Raw genomic sequence first — 25,821 nt, 5'->3', positions numbered from 1 at the left:
ATGTGGTTGCTTAAAATGTTCCGAAGAAATAGTAAAAAAATAAAATTCAGTAAATAGATTTATATATAAAAAGCTATGAAGTTACTTTAATTGATTTGATCGATAATGCACAGGGGTTTTCTGATGTATGACAAAAACATTGTTATAATAATCTCTGCCATACAGCTTACTCAGTTGAAGGACTTATCGCTTACGTATATGCCACCCGCAGACAGATATGAAATTTTGAGAATTCATACTTTTGAAAAAGCTATTTTTGCTCCTCTTTATCACCGGACCGAGTCGATTCTCAGCTTGGAAATGTCAATAGAGAGAAATAATTAAGTTAAATAATATGTTAGTCAGCCAACCAACCTATTTTTCTATGTTCCGAATCAGTTGACCTCGAAGTTCGTCCATATAAATACATATGTATCATCATTTTAAGTTATTGAGATCTATAAAATTTTAATTGACGCAATAATAAATTCCATGCAGTCAAAGTCGCGGACTAAGCTAGTAATAAATAAAATATAAATGGTTGTAATATATGTTGTTTGTTTTCAAGGTCTCGTATTCCGCACACTGAGCTATAAATCGTCATCAGAAAGTCATTGTTCGCACAAAACCCCCTGAAACGTGTTCATTTTTCACTTTAATGACCACCTTTACCTGCGACGCCGCTTTTATTGGGCGTTGTTAGCAGCTGTATTATAATGAAAAAACCATCTCATTGAATCCATATAATAACGGTACTGCAATTTAATAAGGAATGTATTGTGGACGAAAACGCCTTCATTAAAGTAAATAAATATAATGTCTAAATATGGCAGACTCAAAATTAAAATGATAACAGATTTAAAATATTATCAAGGTATATAAAAAATAAAAAAATTAAAATATTAAGGAATTACCCTACAATATGTCGATACGTTGCTGAGTTTAACTTTTGAATTATACCCAACTTTGGACACGGCCCCTTTATTACCAAAACGTATTTTCCAACACTTATGCAACTGTGAAATAAAAATATTATTATTATTAAATAACATAGTAAAGTATAAATAAAGATAACAAGCTTTCCGTTGACTTTGTTTATTGATATTTTATTCCATGATGCGGACGAATCTGATTTTTTGACATACTAATCTTATAATTTTATTGCAAATAAAATACACTGATGTTATAAGAGATACAATTATTTTCTTAATGTCAAATCAATTGATTATATAAATACAAAGGTTTTTATATTTATGCGTGTTTGTTGATCAAAAAAATAAAATACCGAAATCGACAATTTATCATGTTCAGTTTCCAATACTATTGAAATATAACATAAACTTTGTTAGTCCTAAATATCTTTGGGCAATCGAAATCGGAGTTCCAAGAAGTGATTTCTATAAAAAATATCATGTTTTGAACAACAAAATATACATGTATATTCATTTTTCATTGCCATTAGAAGTTTTGTAAAGTGAATCAAAGAGGCCAGTAGTATCTACAGAGGCTTATTAGTAACATAGGAATATTACTAAGAATCATAGATATGGAAATGAATTTGATTATATATTTTTTTTGTTATTCTTAAGAAATATAATTAATTGCTTATCGACTCTTAACGGTCTCTATATTTAAATAAGGCAAGTGATGCAAGTGTTTAGGAAAATATAACAAATACTAACTTTAAAAAATAAGCATATAATTTTGAAAACCGTAACATAAAGATAATTTTTATGGTTCAGCATGAATGAATTTATCACTTGTGCTAGTTATGACTGTGCAACCAAAATACATTCTCTGTTAAATAAGCAGCGCCAATTTATGATTAAAAAATATCAAAACATAACATAATTATCGTTTAAGCTGAAACGAAGTTTAAATAAATGAAAAAACTGCCGTCGGTCTCGTTGGAACTTATTTAAATAACAAACGCTGTGAGAACTCGGGTTATACTAATAAAAAATATAAATATGGTTTCCACAGAACCAAAGGTCGGAATCAAATGACTCACTTAATTCAAACACTTTACTTATAAAAAGCCATCAAAATACATACGGTTTGTTTAAAGTAAGCACAAGCACTCGTCTCGACCCCTTTTAGAATGCTTTGAGTTTCAGCTTCACCTTTTGACTGATTTTATTTTAATTTTCTCGTCTTGTTTTCAAACGAAAACAAATTATTTACATTTATTTCTTACCGTTCCAAAAAAGACGGTATTCCGTTGGTCTTCTTAAAACTTCTTTTACCTAGTCAAACTGATTTTCCTTAAAGCTTTTCCTTAACATCATTATAAAGTATTCTGTTTAAGAAAATAATTTCTTTCATTAATATTTTTCGTCAATCCATTTTTGACACAAAAATAATTGCTATAATTAATTTCCATTCATTCGATAAGATCTCAAAAAAAAATTGTATACAAATTATCATTAAAAATATATCTGACAGTCAAAACGACTTTGTGATTCAAAATTTGAAGCTTTGATACAGAAGTGTAAATGTTTGTTTTTCAGACAGTTAATTAGGTATAATATTATGTCACGCTATATTCTCTTTTTGAAATATAAAAGCGTGGAACTCAGGTGGAACGGAATTGTTATCATTAATACAAGAAAGTAGGAAGGAATAGGAAATATAATTCAACTTCAGTGTGACAATAAAGTCATAACTGTTACGAAGTAAGTAAAAGCCATTTTTATGATTAATAATTTAATACGGCGAAAACAGGTGTTTCAAAACTATTTCAACTTTCTCCAAGTATTTTATTTTTAATATTAAAACTAATTTCGAACATTAGAGCAGTGCCGTTTAAAGTTTTCTTGAAGTTTTAAAGAAGTAATTTTCTTATTGTAGTTAACAAATGTAAGAATGTTTTAATTTTAAAAATGAGTATCATTTTGTCCTTTTAAGAGAGCTTTCAAAAGTACTGTTTTGTGAGGTTGGAAAAAAATCTGTAGTAAGATTTAAATAAATGATAAAGAGAGACCATTACCATTATTAAGATGTATATTATAAGGTTTGAAAACGGTTGGTTAGCTCGCCCTCGCTACAGTTCATTCAGACACTGGGACCGTCAACCCCTGCCCCTCTCTCCTTCTCTTTTTTATTTGTTCGTCGGCCTTATCTTATCTTATCTACCAGATTCTCTTACAGAGAACTCGCTCGCTTATCGACCATATTTATAAATAATATTGTCTCATATTCGCATTGCCCAGTTACATATATTGTACTCGTATGTGGTCGTTTATTTTTTGCAGAATATTTTATGAAAGTTGGAAGATAGTATTCAAATAAAATTAAAATGTGTTTACTTTAACATTAATAGTTCACTCTTGTCAAGTCAAGTAATTTATATTTATAAATATCATATTTAAACCTTTCTTATTGAAATTGCTTCCAATAAACAATGTTGTCTCATCTATTGTTCTGATTCGTAATGAAACTTGCAATTTGTTGTTCTCGTAAACAGAATCTGTTTTTATAAGGCGTATTTTACAAGCCGGTCGCTTTCTCTAAATCCGTTTTATTAGAAAACGCCTTTACATGGAGCCCGGCGCTGGAGGCAATAGATTTAATATCAGATATTACGCAAATTTTACTTCCACCAGCGGCTTAATTTACATTTTATCATTTTTGTTACTTTATTTTACACTTGTATGTATATTGTTATGATATTAATTCATCGACATATGTATGTATGGATTCATCATTATGACTTTTGGCTTTACTTTAAAATTCAAATAAAAAAATTTACTTTAATAATGTACCTTAAGTTTTAATAGTGAATTGTCTCACTAATAATTAAATATTAATTACTTAAAATAAAGTATTTATTTTTATTATCTCTTGACATTAATCAGAATTGAAACTTGCAGTTCTCAACGTTAATAAGTTTACCTTTGTTTCAGAAAGTATCGATAAATCTGGTGAGGATCCAGTAGTTTCAATAGTAAATAGACCATACGGAAATCCAGATGCAAATACAGATAAAGAAACTGAATCGATATTACAATATCTCGGTAACATCTCCAAAGACCTTATCTCCAGAAACGTGACGGATCCAGATGACGTCTCATTAGTCGATCATTTCTATAATCTGAAACAAAGTTATGAGAACGACACTCAGTTGTCGTTAGATGAAACGAGTGTGGATAATGTTTTCAAGGACAATAATAGCAATGATTCAAGTTTAAATTCGAACAACACCGTTTTAAGAACAAACATTCAGGAAGATGTTGTTACAAAATTTCTAAGATTAATAGAAACTCAACATTTATTGGGTGAGAATTGTACAGCAGGCACTCATTTGAATTTAGGTGAAGGGGTTGTTGATAGATACGCTCAGGAAAGATTCAGAATAGAAGCGGATGTGGCCGTTAATAGAGCTAACATGTTGACGAGGTTGTGGAAATACAGCGGAAGAGATGTCATGCATCATGAATATCTCTTGCACGCTGTAGTTGTTTCAATGGTCGAGTTTAATAAAGACATATTCGCTGCTGGCAACTGTTACGACCAAAACCAATATAAAGAATACCAATTGTTCTGTCCATTCGCCTATCGATTACCAGATGGACCAATACTAGCAAAAGATTTGGCCGTCGAATACAAATATTTGAGCAATACGTCGGAGTGGTTTTATATCGCTCGAAAGAATGCTGAACGTGTTATACGAAACAATAACCAATTCTTACGAGGTGAGCTATACTTAATATTACGAAATATTAGAGTTATATCTCTTACATACACCATTGAAATTCACCTTACTTTTTTATAACAATAATATGTGTAGTATTCCATAATGTTTATCATATAACGATTATTTTGTTTCCTAATATTGATGCCTGCTTTCAATCAACATTATCTCCTATGTGGTTTCTGTTCTAATTAACTTCAATATAATTAAACGCGTCTAAAATCGCATTAGCTTTCAAAGTCAATAAGTATTCTAAACAGTTGTCTTGTATTATATGTATTTGGTTTTGTGATAGATGAGGTTTACCCATTATGCTTATCATTAAAATGCCTAGAATTTATTTTTTACGTATAATGAGTGTTCAAGAACCAATTCAAATATTTTAGATATGTATATCGATTATAGATATATGAGTTTAACAGAAGCTATGATAATAATATATACTATATAATGTCAGGTTACAACACATACACATACAACGACACAGCGCACACAGAACGACAGCTGGATGAGATACTGTCGGTGGTGTACGAGGATGGGAAGTGGTCCAAGCCGTACTACGACTGTGGCGGGGGTAACATCTGGATGCTCACCTACACTGTACCTTTCTTTGGTTACAATAATGGAACTTATTTTTTCAAGTAAGTTTTGAAAATTATTATCAATATAAAATACTCGTATATTATTTATAATCTAGTTTAATACCTAACTTAATACATACAAATCAGTATTATATAATCACCTTTGGAAGTTGGTGCCTTCTACAGATTAAGTAACAAGACCCATTAATATATAATAGTAGAATACTAAATTTGAACGACCGAAAAGTAACCCAATTTAAATTAACCTATGCTTATTCTCATAGAACTCGATAAATAGATTATTGGAAAATAAATAATAATAGTATTCGTTTATTTACATTAGGTGTTTAGTCGATTTTTGTACAGATATTTAGAATTTATTATTATATAGGTTAGGTTAGGAAATAGTGGTTAAGTGTAAAATATTTTTTGCTTTTTAGTTCCTGGTTCCTGTGTGTTTTTTTGAAATCGGTTTTTTACTTTTAAATAATCATATACGTTGCTTTTTAGTTTAATTATAAAATAGGTAAGTAGAATAGAGTAGCTGTCTCAAGATGGGGAGACTTTCCTTACGTGCATCTCGTATGAGAAAAGTCTAGCTCAGGAGACTAAAATTTACAAAAATGAGTTTAACCCGTTTTAGAGAAAAAATTACAACACGATGTCTTTAGCTTTCCGTAATTTTTTAGATTTTTCGTATGTATTTTTATTTCCTTAAATTTTTAGAGGATCCCATTATAAAAATCTGACTTGATAACCATAAGACCACCTAACGGATGCTGTCTTTCATATAAAAAAAGAATTTCTTAAAACGGTGTAGGAGTATTCAAAAAATCGGGGATCATACATGATAAAAGACATTCCGACGAATTGAGAACCTCCTCCTCTTTTGAAGTCGGTTAATAACAATATTACTAAACCTGTCTTCCGACAATGAAGGTCAGACATAATACATCTTAAGTATTACCATTACTTAATGCGTTTTATGTCTGCCTGCACATTTTAATGATTTTGCTAAATTTTCTCACGATTCCATAATAAGGTCTTATTGTAATCATCATGGCACCATTTGTGAAGTTTATCCTTATAATTAAATAAGTGGAAATCTTTTGGTGTTAAGTAACTCATTTATTTGTCGCATACTTATTAATTCTAATTTTAGACTTCTATTGTTTTCTCATGGTGGCCATTGTCAGGACTGGACCAAATAGAAATGGGACCTAACGAAAAGTACCAACTTTTAAAATAACAAAACACCATTGAAATCACTTCTCTCAGTCCTTAGCTATTAGCCAACAAACATAAATAAAATACAGACTAATTGGTAACTACCTCCTTTTCGAAGTCAAGAAAATACAAACAATTTCTATTGTATTTGTATGAGTTCAGCGAATCCGGTTCTCTCACTTTGGATATTCGGTGGGATTGCTATCTACTAGGATAATATCAATTCAATATCGACGTCGGAAAAGAACAATAAACAGACGAATAAAAGAAGCTCTACGAAAGGTTTACAATTCAGTACAAGTTTTCAGTTTATGTAATAATAATAATAAACTTATAAACATGAATGTGTTTTGTACATAGAGTCACTTCTTATAAACTACACTCGTGAGAATTCAAACTTTTCGGGAACGTATTTTTATGATACAAACAATTTCTTTTATTTTAATATTTATCCTAAGAGGCTGTCACTGTCATGAAGGTCGAGCTCTGCATAAATTGTTGTAAAAACGGGTCAGTCTTATATACAATATTTCAGTGTCATTTGTGTGCGGCTATTGCTGCTCCGTACAAGTATTCTTAGAAAGACGTTTAAGAAGAAAAACTTTTTTAGTTTTTTGGTCGTAATGTTTTCAGTCATTTATGTAATAGAGTAGTATGAATGAAATTATACAATAAATCGCCATAATGATCATTAAAATCTGTTGTTACCTCTTAAACAGAAGTTCACTCATTATAGTCCAATATAATCGGAAACTCTCGGTGTTCTTAGATTTAAGGAAAGTATTTAAATTATTTCTAATTTTAATCCTACATGTTAATACGTTCAAATGTCTAACATTTCACATAGTTCACATTAATTCAACTTATTTTGTTAAAGTATGGTTTTTATTACGCTCCTATACACGACAGGCTTACTGAATATAATACAGACTACTTTTCGACTTACTATATTAAATAAAACAGCTTGAGATACAATAAAATAGAACGACAGAGACACAGATGACGGCGCTGGGATCTGATAATTGAATTAGGTAATTCTGTTTCTACGAAATACTGTATACGTGTGGTTATAACACTGGTTTCAGTAAAACACTACGTTGTGAAGTTTAGATAATATAAGTGACTCAAACCTACACAAAATACTTTTATAGAATTGTGTTTTCTTTAAGTTTATGTATTACAAAATAAGCGAATGGCGTCATTTAATTTATTTATATAGTTACAAAATACTTTAATCAGATTTCAAAAGTAGGTGTTGCTTTCAAATAGATATAATTTTGTATACATTTTTTATTATTTTATGTTAATCGTAAAACTTCATTAAGAACATTTTCCTATCATCAGGGGTACGAGCGGTATAGACATTGATCTGCGGCGGGTTGACATCGACCAGTGTCCTTTGCAGCCGGGCTCCACTCAACTTAATATCTTTGCTGGTACTGACAAATGTAAGAAGACAACTACAGAGGTTAGTAACACATTTAGAATAACTTTTATCCTATAGAAATTAAGAGAGTTTAAGAACGTTTAGTGTATGATACTTTACTAATAGACGGGTGATTAAATGGAGTGTTCCAAAGACACAAATTACAATATCAGCCGGGAGTTCGAACTCCAACTGGTTGTCACCAAAGAACGATCGGATGAAGTCTTCACATAATACCGCGTTTCATATGAATCAGAAAGTACCTCTAAGATACTCCCGTCGATCGTTTAAATATAATGACTGATAATCTGGTTACCTAATACCTTTAAATATTTGACAAAATTTTATGAAATAGAATATCCTTATCAATGTTTAAAATTTTATTTCTTTATTGTTAGTTTATTTAAGAATATTTAGAATTTATCAACTCAAAAAAATAATCGTTCATGGCCTCATTTTATTTAGCGGCACGTTTGTGAAAAATTTATCAAAGGAATATTTTTAAACTAACAAAAAAAAAATTCTTTGATTGTGTTTTTTATGCTATACTAAAAAATTCAATAAAATAATCTAACCTTAGTAATTTTTTTTTAGCGTCACAATGGAATTTTATTATTTAATAACGTTGAAACTTACAATCGTTATTTGGATTAAATTTCATGTATGTTTTATTTTTATCGAATTCTTTGCAAAATCATTGTTAAAAGCTACACATATATCGAAGTCACTGATTTTAATTTTTATTTAATCCTCTAAGTTTAAATAAATCTTAGAATTTTAGAATTTTAGAATTTATTAAACAACGCTCTACCCACGAGGCGTCAAAAACAGAAACAAATGAATACTCGTGAAAGTCTTAGATCTTATTAAACAAAAACAAAGAATGAAAACAGTTTCATAATCTGAATTAATCAGTTTCCAATCTGAATTTCATATTTAGGTACATTTCCGTTTTGTGTTAGATTTTATGCCAAAATAGTGACATGCACCATTTATGAGTGATTCATTGCTTGCAACGTCTTGACAGAATTTACAAGATTGAAACTAAATATGTTAAAGTAATGGTTCTATGTTAACAGATGATAATAAAATTGCTTTTTGACAGCTAGATTGAAGACATAAAAACCCAATCACAACAGAATAGGATCCAAGATCTATTGAGATTTATTTATCTATGGATCTGAATAAACTTGCGCCAACCAAATTATTTAAAGTCAATTCACAAAAAATATTTGAGTTTTAAACAAGCTTGTTTACAAAATAATATTGTTTTGATAAAATATTAATTTTGAATATTTCGAGAGAAGTTACCCTTATCAGGTTAAGTGTTATGACACGGATACTGAGATATTTTTGTGTCTATCCGCCGTCAAATTATTACGTAATTTTAAAAATAATCATATTGAAATAGAAATTGTTGAAATTGTTAGAAGTAAATGTCAACTTTAATTTCTATAAAATAACTACAAAGAAGAGTCTTAACAAAATCTGATACTCGAGGGAATTTTATTTCGAGGCGAAAAATTGTTTTAGTGTAACAGTTGTTACTCAGACGGATACTTACTTTTAGAGGGCAATCGATAAGACTGTTTTGGGAACAACTTGGGAAATAAATGGACGATTTTACCGAGAACCTCGTGGAATATTGCGCCTATGACGTAATTAAGATTAAAAGCCTCTTATAATAAAGCTTTATAGACGGCTATAATGTCGCGAGGAGATTTTGTATAAAACCAATTATGATTGCTATTGTCATAAAATCGATTCGGAATATCTCAGTGATAATGAAACGCTATTTTTGGAATTGTTCCATTTGCATTATATGGATCGCTCTCTTGGACATTATGATACAAGAAAATAAAAAATCTAAAAAATGTTTTCAGGAGGATCTTCTCCATACGTTTCAAGCACAACTTAAGTGATAGAATTTCTAAAAAGGATAGCAAATGCATAAAACACATTTATAACTGTTAACTAATCGTAGTATACATCATAATATTATTGGAGTTTAATTGGAAAACCTACCACATAAAGGTTACTTTAATTACTTGAATTTTTCATTGCATCTTTCAATTGAAAATATTAATTGAAGGTAATTTAAATTAGACAGAACTTATAGTCGTCATCGTCGCAAGAGTCTTTGCAGACTCGTCGTGGTGACTTTCTCGAAACATGATGACTTTCTTGGGCAGATAGTTGCAGTGGTGTCCCCTTGCCTTCTGCACCAGCCTTTTTTTGGGGGCTATTTAGACCCCAAGGCTTACTGTAGCCTCTTTCAGCCAGTTTTCCGACTGGGTTTGTAGTCATCCCGCCACTGCTCGGTCACCGTCTGTCAGTGGTGTCTAAACACTCTTAGAAAGTACATTTGACTCGGAAAAGATCACATTGGTACTTGTCAGGTTTCGACCCCGCGCCCTCACGTACAGAGGTGGGCCCTTTAACCTCCAGGCTACCACGACAGAAATAGAAATGAATTAACCCTAAGATTAATTAACGTTCAAATTTGTCACCAGATGCAAGTTTTAAATTTTAAGTAGTCAAAAATGTAGTATTAATCAGTACTTGAATAAATATTTTGTAATAATTATTGTTGAAACAAGACTCTTTACTTACAATATTAATACACTCAAGCAACTTTCATTAATATTTTTGTTTTAGTGTCTTCATATTATCAGCTTAACTTTGTTTAGAGCCTAGTCACTTTACTTAATTAGATGGTCTAGACTCTAGCCTGGGGACCGGCGTATCATATGTCAATGGATATCATAATTCAATCTGTTTTCTATTTTTAAGATGGGTCCATGGTTCAATGGACTTTTTTATGAAATTTTGTACTTTTAGTTACAAAAAAAGTATCACCAAAAATTTTTGTTACAAATGTTTTCGAAATTATAAGCATTATACAAATATTAGATATAATACTCTGTGCACAAGTATTGAAGTCAACTTTCAAATAGAATATTTATTTCAATGATAACATACTTTGAAATTTCTTATATTTCTGTCTCTTGTGTTTTTGATAATAATTGTTAACGAGTATTTGAATTTTAAATAAAAAAGTACCAACTGGACTAATGCCAGATATGGCGTGACTTGTTTTGGACCGGCGATTATAAAACTTAACATATTACAACCTCTTAGTGACCACACGCACACAAACGACCGCTGATGTGAACTTTTCTGTACATTTCTAAGAAATAACCATTTTTTGTTGAACTAAAGCACAGAACTCACTTCACGCTTCATTGTCAACGAACTTTTACATTGATCAATGTTATTATGTGTATATATGTGTACTTGTTGGGTGAATTTAATGATCAAAATGTAAATTGTTCAATAAGCCTCAATCTGTATGGATCGTCATTTAAAAAATGCAAATGGAATCATTATGAAAATATTTTCGAACATTTCTGTTCATACACATGAAAATAAATTCTCGAAAAAATTCTCACACGAAACCATGTATCGTCATTGTTTTGTTTTATATAGAATAAAATATTGGGGACAAAAGAGGTCGATAAAAATTTATGTGACCATTTATAATAAATTGAAATTTAATAATGTCTGTGTATTGTAACCGGGTCCTCTACATAATATGTGTAACATTTTATTTCCATTTATTAATTTCAGATCCTATCTTTATGTGGTGACTTTTTAAGTAATAACTTTTATATACAAATGTATATATATTAATATGTATATATTTTTTTTATTTTGTAACTTAAGAATGTTGCAACTAATGACTTATTCATAGTTACAAGCAGGTGTGTTAGCTAAAGCTAATCGACTGCCAACCGAGCTGTATTGGAATATTTGTATTAGATTTTTTGTTGATAAACGTATTTTCAAATCAAGTTTAAAAAGTTTGTAGTGGTATAAAGTGTAATGGTGTATTCTTTCCTAAGTGTAATCCTGTGCCTGGTCTGGGATTTCGCCGTGGCTCGTACCGCTGTATTTGCAAACGCGGTTTCTACTTTCCCAACACCACATCTGAAAATCGCTTTTACAATGGCAGTGACATCGAAGAGGAATACGAAAAGTATCTATCTGTAAGTTTTAGTGAATTGAACTAATCAAAGCTTTCCCAGAAAAACAATTTACATTAGCTGCAGGCATACAAGATATTTCCATTATGACTACTAAAATTTACAAAGATATTGAAACTTAGTTTGAAAAAACAAAAGAACATTTATGTCCCGAGTCCACTAACTTTTGGTAGAAATTATAGCTAATATCTAAAATGTATTTTACCAAAACCTGTTCGGTAATTTTTTAATGAAAAAGCTTCTTTATATTGTATCATGCAATATAAAGGAAGGATAACTTATACATTGAAGTAAAAATTTTACAATCTTATTGAAATATTATTATTCTACAGAGCTATCGACCTAAATATAAAATAAATATATTTTGAGTCGATTAAGAGGAATTCTATATATAATGTATCATGACGAATGAATCGCTTCTTTATTTGAACAAACACACAATATTAAAACACAAGTCTACTTCAATAAATGTTTTCATTGAACAATGTTCACAGACGTGGCGGGTTTGACCGCAGCGCCGGTGACTGTGGACCATTGAATATAAAACGTGATCGGAACTTTAAATCAGAATCAGTCTTGAACACATCACATAATATTTACTGGTCCCAATATAAAAGTCACTTTCGCTGTAAACATCTGTCGTGTCTTAGTGTTTGTTTATGACTGGAACATTTAAAAACTTATTAAATAAATACAGGGTAGCATGCACTGTTGCATATTCACTAAAACATTAAAGAAAATATAACGAACTCTTTCCTGGTGCACATTTCTTTTGTTTCTTCTGGACCAGGATCAACCAAGTCTTTACTCGTCTGAGCTCGCCTTCGAGTGCCTTCCGTGTGCTGAAGGCTGCGAGTCCTGTGTAGACGACTCTCCTTGCGTGGCCGCCCTCAACTGGGCAATAAGGACTACTATACTAGTGCTCGCCTGTCTCGTCCTATCTTGTCTTCCATTCATCGTGTACTTCACTATCAAATATGGACATGTGAGAGTGAGTCGGGATTTTTATATTTATGTTGTCATATGCATGTAAAGAAATACCCATATGATACTTAATTTCTTTTTTATTTTGATTTATACCAGGAGCCTTATTCTCTCATAGTTTGTACTTAAATGATTCATATTCATTTTAATGTCTCTTATATTTAAGAATTTTTTACTTTCAATGACGTTATATATTTCAGGTGTGTTTGTTCAAAAGAATTTGAATTATACGAACATTTCCTGTTATTCAATTGGTTTCTAAGAATTGATAAGTAGTTTAAATTTGAAATAAAATTATTTTCGGTGTTGATTGAAGTATTTTTATTTTGACTTCACTTTAGATAATTAACAGTAATAAGAGAGTGGCGAAACTCACATACAAGCCATTGACATGATTAAAAATTGTATATTTTATGACATTTTTGCATCATTCGATTATAACTCAAGATTTTTTATGCGATGTGATTAATTTGAGTATTTTAATAACTAACTTTGATTTTTATACAAACAAAATCTTTCATCTATTTATGGGCTTAAGTCACTTTTAAATCGTATCTTAATCTGAAAGAATTTTAATAGTGATTCTTTAATAATGATTTGACTTCTAAAAGTATGATCACAATGTTGCGTATTATTGTTATCTTACCAAGTATCAAGATTCCTTTCCACTCCCACCGTAAAAAATAACACAGACCTTATATTTTAATTACTTTTTAAATAATAATTAAAATCTTAGACTGCCATTAGTGCATTGATACTTCAATTAGTATTACATGGTCCTGAATCAAAGATTAGTAAACAAAATTTATGAAAAAAAGGAACGAAAAATTACAATTTATAGAATATTTGAAATTTATGGTAATGAAGATGTAATACTACGCTAAACGCTAAACGTGGAAGGAAATTCTTGGACGCTATGACAAGTTATTTGTAACACAAAATTAGTTTGCTATCAATCATATCGAATGTCTCAACGAAACATGCTTTCGAGTATCCTCCATTAGAATAAGATCCCTTCAAGATCCTCTTCTCAGGTGGTTCGTGCGGCCAGTCCAGCCTTACTTCGCATGATCGTGCTAGGAGCAGCGCTGATATACTGCACGACCCTGGTGATGTACGGGCGACCGACTCGTTTCACTTGTACTGCAAGAGTGTGGCTTAGAGAGGTCGGGTTCTGTTTGACATATGGTGCCTTGATGCTCAAAACTTGGAGGTGAGCTGCAATACCATAGTGTTTTTATTTATTTATACCTACGATATAAGCTCAAAAGGATTGTCAAGATTACAACTCTTTTATGTGAAATTCTAGTAGCGTATAGTACATTACACAATACTTAGCTCAGTTTAAGCAATAAGAAAAGGATGAATATTACAAGACTCAAAAACTTCCAATCTTACTAATACAGTAATTCAGAATACGATGGTTTGTGTTAAATGAATTATATTAAGTTTATGAGAATTCACATTTGGTCTGACAGAGAGAACGACAAAAAAGGAAAAAGTGAAGATTCTAATTTTAATACTTTTCTGACTGAACAGTGTAACTGATTTTAAAGGTTGATTTGAATTTTAACAATAAAACTACATATTTTCAGAAAATTAAGTAGAACAAGATAATTTAGCACAAGTGGCTATATATGGTAATTATAGTTTTATATGTGTATGTCAATTAAATTGAGGTTTTTATTTAGTGTCCTTTCAATTGATGTGAGATTAATTAAAAGATATCTATAACAGGGGATGTTAAAAATATATTGAAATTTTCCATGTTTCATATGTACGTCCCGGTCACAAAATTTATTGCTACATGTACGAGGACGGCAATGAAAAAATAAAAAAATATATTCTCAGTATCAGTTCTAGCAAATTAGCTATATTTATGGTTTTCAAAGGATACAAAAAAAGTTCTTTCAATGACATTCAGACATGTAAATAAATCCTGTATTGCAGAAGTAGACAATCGTATGAATTATTAAAATATGAAGAACGCCTTAAACTCTTAGAACATCAAATCGCGGACTTTTTATGATGAGCTCCAATCATTGGCCCACCTTGTGACAGTTGGTTCGGATAGACCGGATGACGACCAATAACAATGCTTAATGAAAGAGTGAATTACTGACTTCACTGATATGTCAAGTTTATTTCTGAAGATTCTACGAGTACTTGTGAACTGCCTATTTGAATAAAGCGTATTTTGGTTCTTAAAATTTGAGCAGTGTAAACGTGTTTGTCATATATTTTTCTTCTTGATACTTCTAAGGTGTATTATAAAACTTTTTCTGTTACTTTTATCTATTATTCTTTTTATTTTATTAGAAGCATAAAAATAAATAAACAATCAAAAAATTATACAAAAACATATCAGATTTACAGACAGTTTAGAAAATAGAAATGTAAAGTATCAAATGGTAGCTTTTAAAGATAATGTGATACGTGAAGATGGCCTTTCATACAGTACCCTAAAACTTGCTAAACTAACAAAAAACAAAGGAAAGGAGTAAGTAATATATTATTATAGACAATATATAATTTAAGCATTCATCAAACACATATTTTTGGGACGAGGGATCAAATCTATTATGCTTCAATGCGTAGAGCACTGGTAGTGAAATTCCTAAAATGTGTGGAGGCGGTGTATACATATGATCTTATGATATATGAAAATTTGATAAAAGAAAGAGAGAAAGGGAATTTATAAAAAAGGCACTGTCGATATATTGATCTAAAAACAACGGCGTTACTAGTATTACAAACGGAAAGTGTTTCTATGGTAACCTTTAAATTGCTTAATGGATACATTTTATACAATAGCGTTTGGTGGGAGTATGTGTTATGTTATCAGATATCATACTTCCCCCGTAACAAATACTTACATATTTCTTAATACAGTCATTTTAAGGCGAAGTTTCAGTAACGAAAAAATCACCTATTGTTCTCCAAAGGACACTCTTTAGATTCATTTATACGTTGTTTTGTTAGCTTTATATTCGTTTCCGCGGGAATTTGTGCAATATTCATAATAGCGATGAAATTTTATAGTGACATAAAAATATTTTTAGAGACATTCATATTTATTGTTATTAATATTCGCGTACAACATGTTCCGGACACGCGCATCGCTTTAATAATACAGAAACTTACATTGTTCTACATGTTGTGTTGCTATTTTTACATTTTTCAGTTTGGCGGCTTAGAAAAATTTAAATAATGTACTTGTATCAGAAGTAATTACTTCCAAATAATTATCAATATACAAACCAAACGTAAACTGCGTTTTAAAATCAGACCACAATTAAAGTATATAAAATGCTTTATTCTCTAACATCATTAACAACACATAAGTTCAATTGCCGAAGTTCGGATTTTGTTCGGAACACGATTTTTTATGCCACAGTACTTATTTAAAAGTTTTAGTAAAGCGGTAACATAGCCTTAATAAATTAAAAAAAAAAACTTAAATCCAATATCAGCAGTACTTTTGCTAGATAACCAAATGAATCTTTAACATTTCACACAACAATGTAATTTCCCAGAATCTCAGTGATATTTCAAGTAAGATCAGCCAGAGCGGTGAAGATATCTGACATGTACTTGCTCCGCCGCATAGGAGTGATCGTGGGCGCGGCGTGCGTGTTACTTTCTATCCGAACACTAGTAGCGCCTCCCGCCGTCATCGTCGGACGAACCAAAGATGATCTGAAAGCATATCTATGTGATACAGACTGGTGGGACCACTCGTTTACAACGCGTAAGTCACTTCATAATATATTACTATTAAAAAAAAAATGTAAAGTTGTGAAATCTGCCCGAGTTTTGCTAATAACTCGTATTGAAATAAAAGTAGTTCAAATTAATGAATATTTATTTATAAGAAAATTAACAAATAAGACGCTTACTGAACTACACCGAAAGAACTATTTGTTTCTTTGGAGGCGTTAAAGTTTAATATTCAAAGAAGAGAAAATGTTTTAGCATTTACGACACATGTCATATAAGAGAGCTTGATAAAAATGATCTTAAATCATACCAAAAGTATAACATTTATAATGCTATTTTACGACACCATAAAAATGACATAAAACTGAGAATGATATTTACATTAACTGTTATATCTTTTGAGCTGAGTGATTGTTCTGCTTCTGCAGAAATTCTATTTTTATATTATCCTTAAATAAAAAACCGTGAGTATTTTATAACATAACTTTAGTTTTAATATGTATGATGATATAAAAGTTTGTTGCAGTGGAGGTGATCTTCCTGATGTGGGGTATTCGATTATGCATCATGGTGCGGAAAGCGCCATCAGAATTCAATGAGAGTCGGTTCATATCCATGGCCATCTACAATGAATTCCTTCTCTCACTCTTCCTTAATATTTCAATGTGAGTGAAATTGTCTTTTCAATCTGTCTCAAAATATTGTCGTCGAAGTTACAAAAATGTCACATTGAAATTAATCACACAGTTGCAGCAACATAGTTTTTGCTTAAACATAAAGTAACCGAAACGTCGGGAATATGTAGTTTTAAAAATAATAAAATAACGCATTGTAATCCGAAAATATTAGTTTCATTTAAATAGTATATGTAGGTAAGTTGTTAAGGATCACTTGGTATTGGATCTTTCAAATGGAACAAATTTAATTATAAATATTCAGTTACACCCTCAACATACAACACCTCAAAGACAGAATCATTCTCAAAAAATCTTCTTAAGCTTTCAAATACACAACAGTAATGGCATTAATAACTGTAAGTAAATTTAGTATTAACTCGACTCTAAGGCGGCCAATGCGATTATAATAATTATTTTGATGGATAAGTTTTTATTGGATTTTTTCTAAATACCATTAAAAGACCTTTCAAAGAATGCAAAATCATTGTGGTGAGTCTAAAGTTAATTCAGGAATAAGATTGTATTTATTTAAAATAAGAAAATATAACTTGCTAGGAGAGATAAAATTCCTCAGTAATACTTATCTATTGAAAGCTTATTACGAAATAAATTAGGTACAAAAGGAAATCGTTTTAAAGTTTTTATGATAAAGAAGACGAACATGAAGAATTCTTAAACCAAGAATCAAGACTGTTAACAATTATTAAAAATGACTTTATTAATCAATTAAAATATTAATGTTCTTAGCAGACATGTGTTTAAAACAAAATTTGTTTAAAATTCAAGGACTATTAAAGGATTATAATTTAGGGTCGAGAAGTTGGCGTCAAAGTAACGCCCTCGGTCAAATTGAATTTGTCGAGGAAACGCTACATTTAATTTATTCGAGACCAAGATGTATTTATCTTTTCCATTTTTGATTACTGTTGGTTGGTTACGCTCATTGTTTATGGCTGCTTATTGTTCTTTAACATGATATTCCTTGTCTATTATCTGTCCTACATTTATCATCTTAATGACGTTGTTAAATACTTTTAATGAAAGCCTGTATCTTAGTTACAAGATAATACCATTAAACCGAAATTTATAACCCTTTTAGGAAATAATGATAACACAACTAAGTAAAATAAGAGTTAATATTTTTTTTTATTGCATACCCTAAACTAAGAGTTGGATGTCTTTATTATAACATTTTCCAGGTTGTTCCTCAAATCGCCGGCTAACCCTGATCTTTTGTACATAATATTCTTCTGCCACACGCAGTTAACCGTAACTCTGCTTCTATGTTTTATTTTTGGGAGTAAGGTAAGCTCACATATATCAAACTTATTATATTAGTTTGTAAAATTGGCTAAGAATTTATAAATAATTTTACTTACTTATATTTTTCTAACATAATTCTATAGCTTGGTTCTTCAGAAAATAAAGTCGATTAATAAAATAACACATTCATAGAAGCCATGAACCATTATGAGCCATTTAAATACTAATTAACAAAACCAATTTATTTACTAGAATTGGGTTCATCAGACAATTTACAAATGAAGTCTTACTGAAACTCACAACCTACCTATGCAATGTTACTATTCTTAATGGTCTTAAAATGGTTGCTGAAAAAATGGCGTCGCTGATTCCGGGCTACTCTAAATAACACGGTAAAAGTGATACTTATGTTGAATTAGAACGTACAGCTAGATATTTCTTGCAGGCCTATATGGTGTTCCGCGGTCACGGTAAAGATGAGCGAGAGAAGACTGGCAAGTTCAGGTCGAGACCAGCAGAGTCCACTTACATCATGACCACTAACAGAACAACCCGCTTCTGTGATAACATGACAGAAAATGATGTTGAGGTACCAATAGCATACTAACCTTAATACATACATTAATAACCTAAGTGTGTGTGGCTTACCATTTGGACACATAATATAAGCATTTACTCTGAGGAAATCTGCAAGTAAAATAATAATATAAAAGTATATAAATGTTATGTTTCCATTGTCTAATAAAATGATTGATAATGAGATCTAAGACTTTCGCAAGTATTATTCATTTAAATGAAACTGATATATTTTCGGATATACTACGCGGATTTTATTATTTTAAAACTACATAAACCCGACGTTTTCCAATACAAAAAAAAAAATAAAATAACAAGGACCAACTGACAGACATTCACATCTCGTCTGCCCGTGATCACAGTTGCTGAAAAGTAACCGAAACGTTGGGATTATGTAGTTTTAAAATAATAAAATCCGCGTAGTATATCTGAAAATATATTAGTTTCATTTAAAAATGATTGATTTTATATAGGAGGAGTTTAAAAAAGTATGTAGTCAACTTGAAAAACTTAGAGAAAGGTGTGACACACATAACCACATCAGAAACGTTATTACTGATATGCTGGAAACAGCGAGTAAATATGAACGTAAGCCGGTACCGACGGATCCTGCTCCTCTCAAACTTAATACAGTATTTAGTGCTGTAGCTGGAAGACTTATGTGTGCAGTCACACCTGGAGAAGAATCCAGTAGTAGTGGCAGAGATTTGCCATTTGAGGCACCACCAAGTTTCAGGCAGAAAAATTTCACACCTCCAAAAAGCACAGATAACAGCAACGCAGAACAGAGTCATACGGACATAACAACGGATTCTCCGAAGAAAAGATTGGATACAGCTGATGAGACTAATGAAGAGAAACCAAACGGTGTCTTCAAAATTTCTGGTGAGGCTGCATGTAGTGATATTCGTCCGCCCGACGTAGCTAGTAGAAATGGTATTGAGAGGAGTGAAAAAAGTGAGCTTAAATCTAGTCCAAGTAGTACGGAGACTATCCGCGGTGTAAAGTCAGGTCACACAAGGACTCACGCTATAATAATTAATTTAGACGATAAGAGTCGTTTTACCGAAGAAGTGACAGTTTAAATCACTAACGGAGACTATATTTTCATTCTTTAAATAGTGGATATAAAGTTTTAGGTAATTAAAATTGTCAAGGTTACTATTTCCTTCTTTGATAGAGAGATGGATGGCTTTTAAAAATGTTACGTTTTACTTGTTTCGTGATAATTCTAGTCTATACTGTGATTCATAGTTTAATAATATTAATAATTTTAAGAATTCAATACTTTTACAATGCATATCAAATATAACTTCCTTCTGTGTAAATGGATGTTAGGAGTGTAAATATAAAATACAAAATTAATAATTTTATTTTGCCTTCAAACTCAATGCATTTCCAGTTTAACAGTTTACGCTAACAATACTCTAAAGTAAGAAAAAATATTTCTAGAACCAACCGTGATAATTAAGGAAATCATTTACATTTTTCTGCTAAAACGAATCGCCTATTTGAAAGCTATTATTTTTAATAGCAAACTTTGATTTTACTTCATTCTGTGTTGAAGAATGTTAAATGTGTATTTTAATAGTAGAAAAGTAAATTGTAATTGCTCCCAAACACGAACTCGGCCACAAGAATAAGACAGTGTTCTTATTTTGCTGCATAATGAGGATAGTCTAAGAGTTTCAAATAATATTTCTTGCCGAGAAAAGAAATTAATTTGCAATAAATGATATTTGTTAAAAAAAAAAATTACGTTTCAAACCGAACTGCTATAAGCTAAGTATTTTATTTTTTAAGTAACTCTTGTAAATAGTGACATTTTAAATTTTCAATTGTTAAGGGATTTTAAATCAATAAAGCATTTATTAAGTTTTATGAAAGTAAGTTTATTTGTATATAAAAAAAACATTGTTGAAAAAAATGAATATATGTAAATATAGATGAAAAGTCGTAGCTTAGATAGTTATTTCATATTTAAAATTTAGCTTCATAATAACTTCAAGAATTCTCAGTAAGTATAAGAATCTCATTTAAACTTCAAGTATTTGATTTATATCTTATGCAAAGTTAATAAAGTTCTTTTGAAAATATGATAGAAAATACACACTGGGTATTGTGAAATATTTAATCTAATAATTGTTAAGTTAATTAAATAACCAAAGATACACGTGCTAGTATTTGGTTTTAAACCTTATCGTGAAATTAACTTTTTAAGTTTTTTCTCCGCAATGTGCTAACTGATGTATTTCTCATATGATATTTATTTGTTGTTAGTAATAATGTTTACATAATAATTATAACTGTGATCAACAACAATAATAAAAAAATACTAAATTGTTTTTCTTTTTACGTTTTTAGTTGAAATTTTGTTATGAAAATGCTTTTAATTAAAGTACTTTTAATCATATATTCTTAGAGAATTTCTAGGTTAGTTATTTACTTCGTCAGATACTTTTTCATATTACATACTGTTATGTATATTAAATAAAAAAGGTGTTCACAGCGAGAAGGCATTTTTGTTAGCTTTAATAAATAAGAAATGCGATTTTGTTTTTGTATGAACCTTTCAAAGTAAATTGCTCTACATTCTCGTTCATGTTGATTTAATGTTATATGTCGCACAAATTATTAGCAAACAAAATATTTAGAATTGGTTTTCTTTTCCTATGATTTTTTCGTTTTTGATAAAAATATTTTTCTTTGTAATTGCTTTTTATTTGTAAATATATTTCAATGAAAGACGTTTAGTGAATTTATATATCCATAGGAGTAGTGTATGCTAGGAAGGTAAACTTTATAATCTATTAATCAATTATAATGCTTGATCGTTTAGTTATCGACGGAACCAATAATGTTTGTACGCTGTTATAGAGTAAGCTTAGAATAATATTAAGGTTTATGATGTTTTCGTTTATTGTTTTTTATTTGCAACAAAATGTCCAACAAATCTGGTAATAATTACAATATGTAATGTTATTATTAAAATTTTAAATATATTATGTTGTTTCGAGTCAAAAGTCTTCCTCGTCTTATTCACATTACTTTTAGGTTATTTAATGTAAATATTTGTTGTAAATTCATTCTTTTCAACTGACTGCGTAATGTTTTCACATTCAATGACCGTCTTATATGTTTTATTGGAAAATTAATGGTGATGTTAAATGCAATAATAATCAAATAATCGTAATGGAACGTGCAGCTAAAAACACAACCATAAAAACAAAATAACTGTTAAAGATTTTAAGAGCTAGTTAAACAAACAAGAAACTTGTTGTACGTATTAAAACTACAAGAGGAAAAACAAATATATATGAAGAATGAAAAAACAAAGAGATGAAGACAAAGAGTTTCTTGAGCTGCTCGTTTCATAAAACATTTATTGTTGTGTCGATACGAAAAAAATATGTCGATCTCAATAAAGTACTTTACAAGAAACGATTTATTTTATATTATGAGAACCCTTTCTACAACATTGAAATCTAATTGTGTTTCCAACTTTGTCAAAAGTTTTAATCTCCTTTGTTTAATGTGTTTTTCTGTTTGACAAGTAATGATAGATGTTAATTTGATGAAAGGTATAAGTATTAACTGCTTTGAGTTATTAAAATAAGGATATTTTTAAATATTTAATGAGATTCTAGTATACATCAATGAAATTTATTTGAAGTGAGTTCATCTTCAAGGACGCAACGCGATGTGTGTGCTTAAACAAACACACACAAAAACATCTTTATTATTTCATCTGAAATGATAACTTATATATATAAAGAACTTATATTTCGACTTCTCAAAAGAGTAATTAAAGAATACACTTTAGCACTAAAATTTTCCTTTCGAATGACATAAGACAAGCAAATCTGAAAAATTACGTCATCTTTATTCGTAAGGCTGCGTTTTCTTATCCCATTAATATAAAAATATCATAAACCATGAGATCACTTACCCAATTGTGTTTCTCGTTGATAAAATTATGGTTTTATTGAAAAAATATATTTTTAATATTGAAAAAAAACTTGTATTTTTCATCGAGAGCCATGAACAATACATTAATTTGGATAAAGTATGTAACTATTTGGAGATAATACATTTTTTGTGAACAAAATTTCTTATTACAAATCCTTTTAGCGAAAATTCTTAAGATATCCCTTTGATCTCCCTAAATGCGTTTCCTTTATCAAAAAGCTCTTTGTTTATCAACATAGTTTTTGACGCAGAACATTTTGAATAAAAATAAGCTAATAAGTTCTATTGGTTGTACTTAATACTCACCTTGTTTTATATTAGGAGCCCGTGTTATAAATAGCAAAAAAAGGGAGCATCAAAAATTATATTGAGTTTGCTTTAAAGAATTTAAAATATTATTTAGGATTTTTTAGTCCTAGTTTTAAAATCTATTTAGTTTTTCTAAAAAATACTTTATTATTGTTATATTATTTTACATTGTTCTTCAAATTTCAATATATCTTTCAGCATCAGTGTCACCCGTGTCCACGGGCAGAAAAAATGAAAGTATCCGTTAAATGATCTAGTTTTGTCATTTAACGCTAACGACTTCTTATTTTCTTCCGTACTGCCTTGAGGCAGGCTGAACGCTCTGACTGACTTTGATGCACATCTTTTCTTATATCTGAGTTATGTTCTTGTACTGATCATCACCATCCAATAATTGACAAGCCACAGTCAAAGTCAAGTTTGTATACACCTACCTGTTCTACACGATTATTGGTATTCCTAGTTTATCTCAATAATTCATTCACTTTTTATGCAGTTTATATAAAATCAAATACCTCGGTGATACTTAGTGTCAGCGAGGGATTCGATTTTTGTATAAATTAATAAAGTCCATTATTTCGTTATCATAAGATGATCTCAGCTTTCCAATAAAATGTGAATGGAAAAGTGTTCATTCTGGTGTATCTAAAACACAGTCTAACGACAACATATATAGGAAATTAAGTTGGTAGAAATTCAGTCACAGTCACTGGAATCATTTGATCGCCAACAACCAATCATATCATTAGGCAGAATATCTCGTTGTTTTGATATCCATGTTTTAATCGTTAAACCTATAATAGTTATTCTTGATTATAGCATAATTTCCTTAAATTCCAGTAAAAAAATATTTTGCTCTTTAATTACAACCATACAAAATCCATCACCACTTATACGTCTGACTAAATCAGATAAGTTCTATATCATTTGTCGAAAAAGAAAACTAAGGAAAATGAAGAAGTGATGTATGTCATCAGTCTTATTTTTTATATTTTCTCCCTTGACTATAAAAAGCTACATTTGAACATCATCCTGGCGCTCTGCCATGTCGCGCAAACTTTCGGCACGAGGCCTTCTATCAACTTACGTATATTATATTTATTATTTTAATGCAAATTCAGCAAACACTATACTTGAACTTGAAGAGTCAGGGGATTTTTATTGACTCGCAATTTATTTATTTTGTATTTTCAATGAAAACTTAGATACTGTTACTCAATGAATTGATAAATTTAAACAAAATGGTTATTCCTATGGTAAATAGTAGCAGAAGTATTCTTCATTAATACAGCTTATTTGTTGTTGATATAATTTAAATTTTTCAATGGTTTTTTAAATTAAACTGGTTTAGTTTAAATGATTTGGTTTTACATTAAGGTTAAGCGAAGTTTTTCATTACATTTGTATACTTTTTGGTCGAGTTCTTTGCAATAATATATTTTTTTTGTTTTCAAATTCAAAATCATGTTAGACAAGTTATTCGTACTTATATTCTTGATTATTTTAACGTAAATATCATTTTTCTACTCTCAATAATAGTAAAGCTTAAATGGACTAAACCAAGTAATTCAATCATTACAAAGTGATTCTCGATCATCCTTCTAACGAGTGTATGTTACATTTGCAAAGGATATAACATATTTTCACATATAAAAGAATTATAATCACCTAGACGAAGCTTAATAAGAAAATATAACTTTACGAGCCGTTTATTATTGTGTCCCGTTTGTGTTGCTACAACAGACGTGCAAGGCTTAAAGGTAGTTAACTCTAAGAAAAGCACATTCTGATTAGTGTGATAAATGCGGAAAATATATACGTTATTTTCTTACGTCGCCTTAATACTCCTATAACAATTAAATCTTAAATAATGAATTCTATTTTTTTGAGGTAAGAATAAGTATATATAGAATATTTATAGACGCAAAAGATACGTTTTCGAAAAATGTTATATTTATCAAATTTTTTTAAGACTTTCGCGAGTATTTGTTTATATAAAACTAATATTTTCGGATTTACTACGCGTATGTTATTATTTTAAAACTACATACTCCCCACGTTTCGATTACTTTGCAGCAACCGTGATCACGCGTGGTAAATCCGCCAATATAAGTATTATATTTTGTTTAAGATTTTTAAGTACTTTATAACGTATTCATTGTAAGTTGTGTAGTTATTTTTTTTTCCAAACAAAGGTGCTGAACAAATAACAATTGCAAAGGTAACAATACGAATTAATTGTTACTAATTTCGGTTAAGACTCCTGATCTAACGTTCTAATTGTGGTGTGAATAACATTTGCTCTAGAAGGTTTTTATTTAACAATGATTAGGTTTTTTTTGCAAAAATGTATTTTGTACATGTTTGGTGG

The 25,821-nt window shown here is 30.1% G+C and overlaps 1 protein-coding gene across 1 annotated transcript in view; it reads left to right on the top strand.

Moving 5' to 3' along the window:
* LOC116778791 (metabotropic glycine receptor) overlaps window positions 1–20,905 on the top strand; it is a 58,130-nt gene extending 37,225 nt beyond the window's left edge. The window contains exons 2-12 of the mRNA XM_061529623.1: window positions 3,885–4,673; window positions 5,130–5,313; window positions 7,825–7,948; window positions 11,812–11,955; window positions 12,743–12,943; window positions 13,971–14,149; window positions 16,473–16,687; window positions 17,183–17,321; window positions 18,533–18,638; window positions 18,991–19,185; window positions 19,646–20,905. Coding sequence (XP_061385607.1) covers window positions 3,885–4,673; window positions 5,130–5,313; window positions 7,825–7,948; window positions 11,812–11,955; window positions 12,743–12,943; window positions 13,971–14,149; window positions 16,473–16,687; window positions 17,183–17,321; window positions 18,533–18,638; window positions 18,991–19,185; window positions 19,646–20,257 — 2,888 coding nt within the window. The 3' untranslated portion in view covers window positions 20,258–20,905. The remainder of the gene's footprint in view (window positions 1–3,884; window positions 4,674–5,129; window positions 5,314–7,824; window positions 7,949–11,811; window positions 11,956–12,742; window positions 12,944–13,970; window positions 14,150–16,472; window positions 16,688–17,182; window positions 17,322–18,532; window positions 18,639–18,990; window positions 19,186–19,645) is intronic.
* Window positions 20,906–25,821: the final 4,916 nt, after the last annotated feature.

The sequence above is a fragment of the Danaus plexippus genome, chromosome 6 (genome assembly GCF_018135715.1).
Source record: "Danaus plexippus chromosome 6, MEX_DaPlex, whole genome shotgun sequence".
Lineage (NCBI taxonomy): Eukaryota > Metazoa > Arthropoda > Insecta > Lepidoptera > Nymphalidae > Danaus > Danaus plexippus.
Note: the sequence above shows the minus strand (reverse complement) of the source record. Positions and strands in the feature narration are given on the sequence as shown.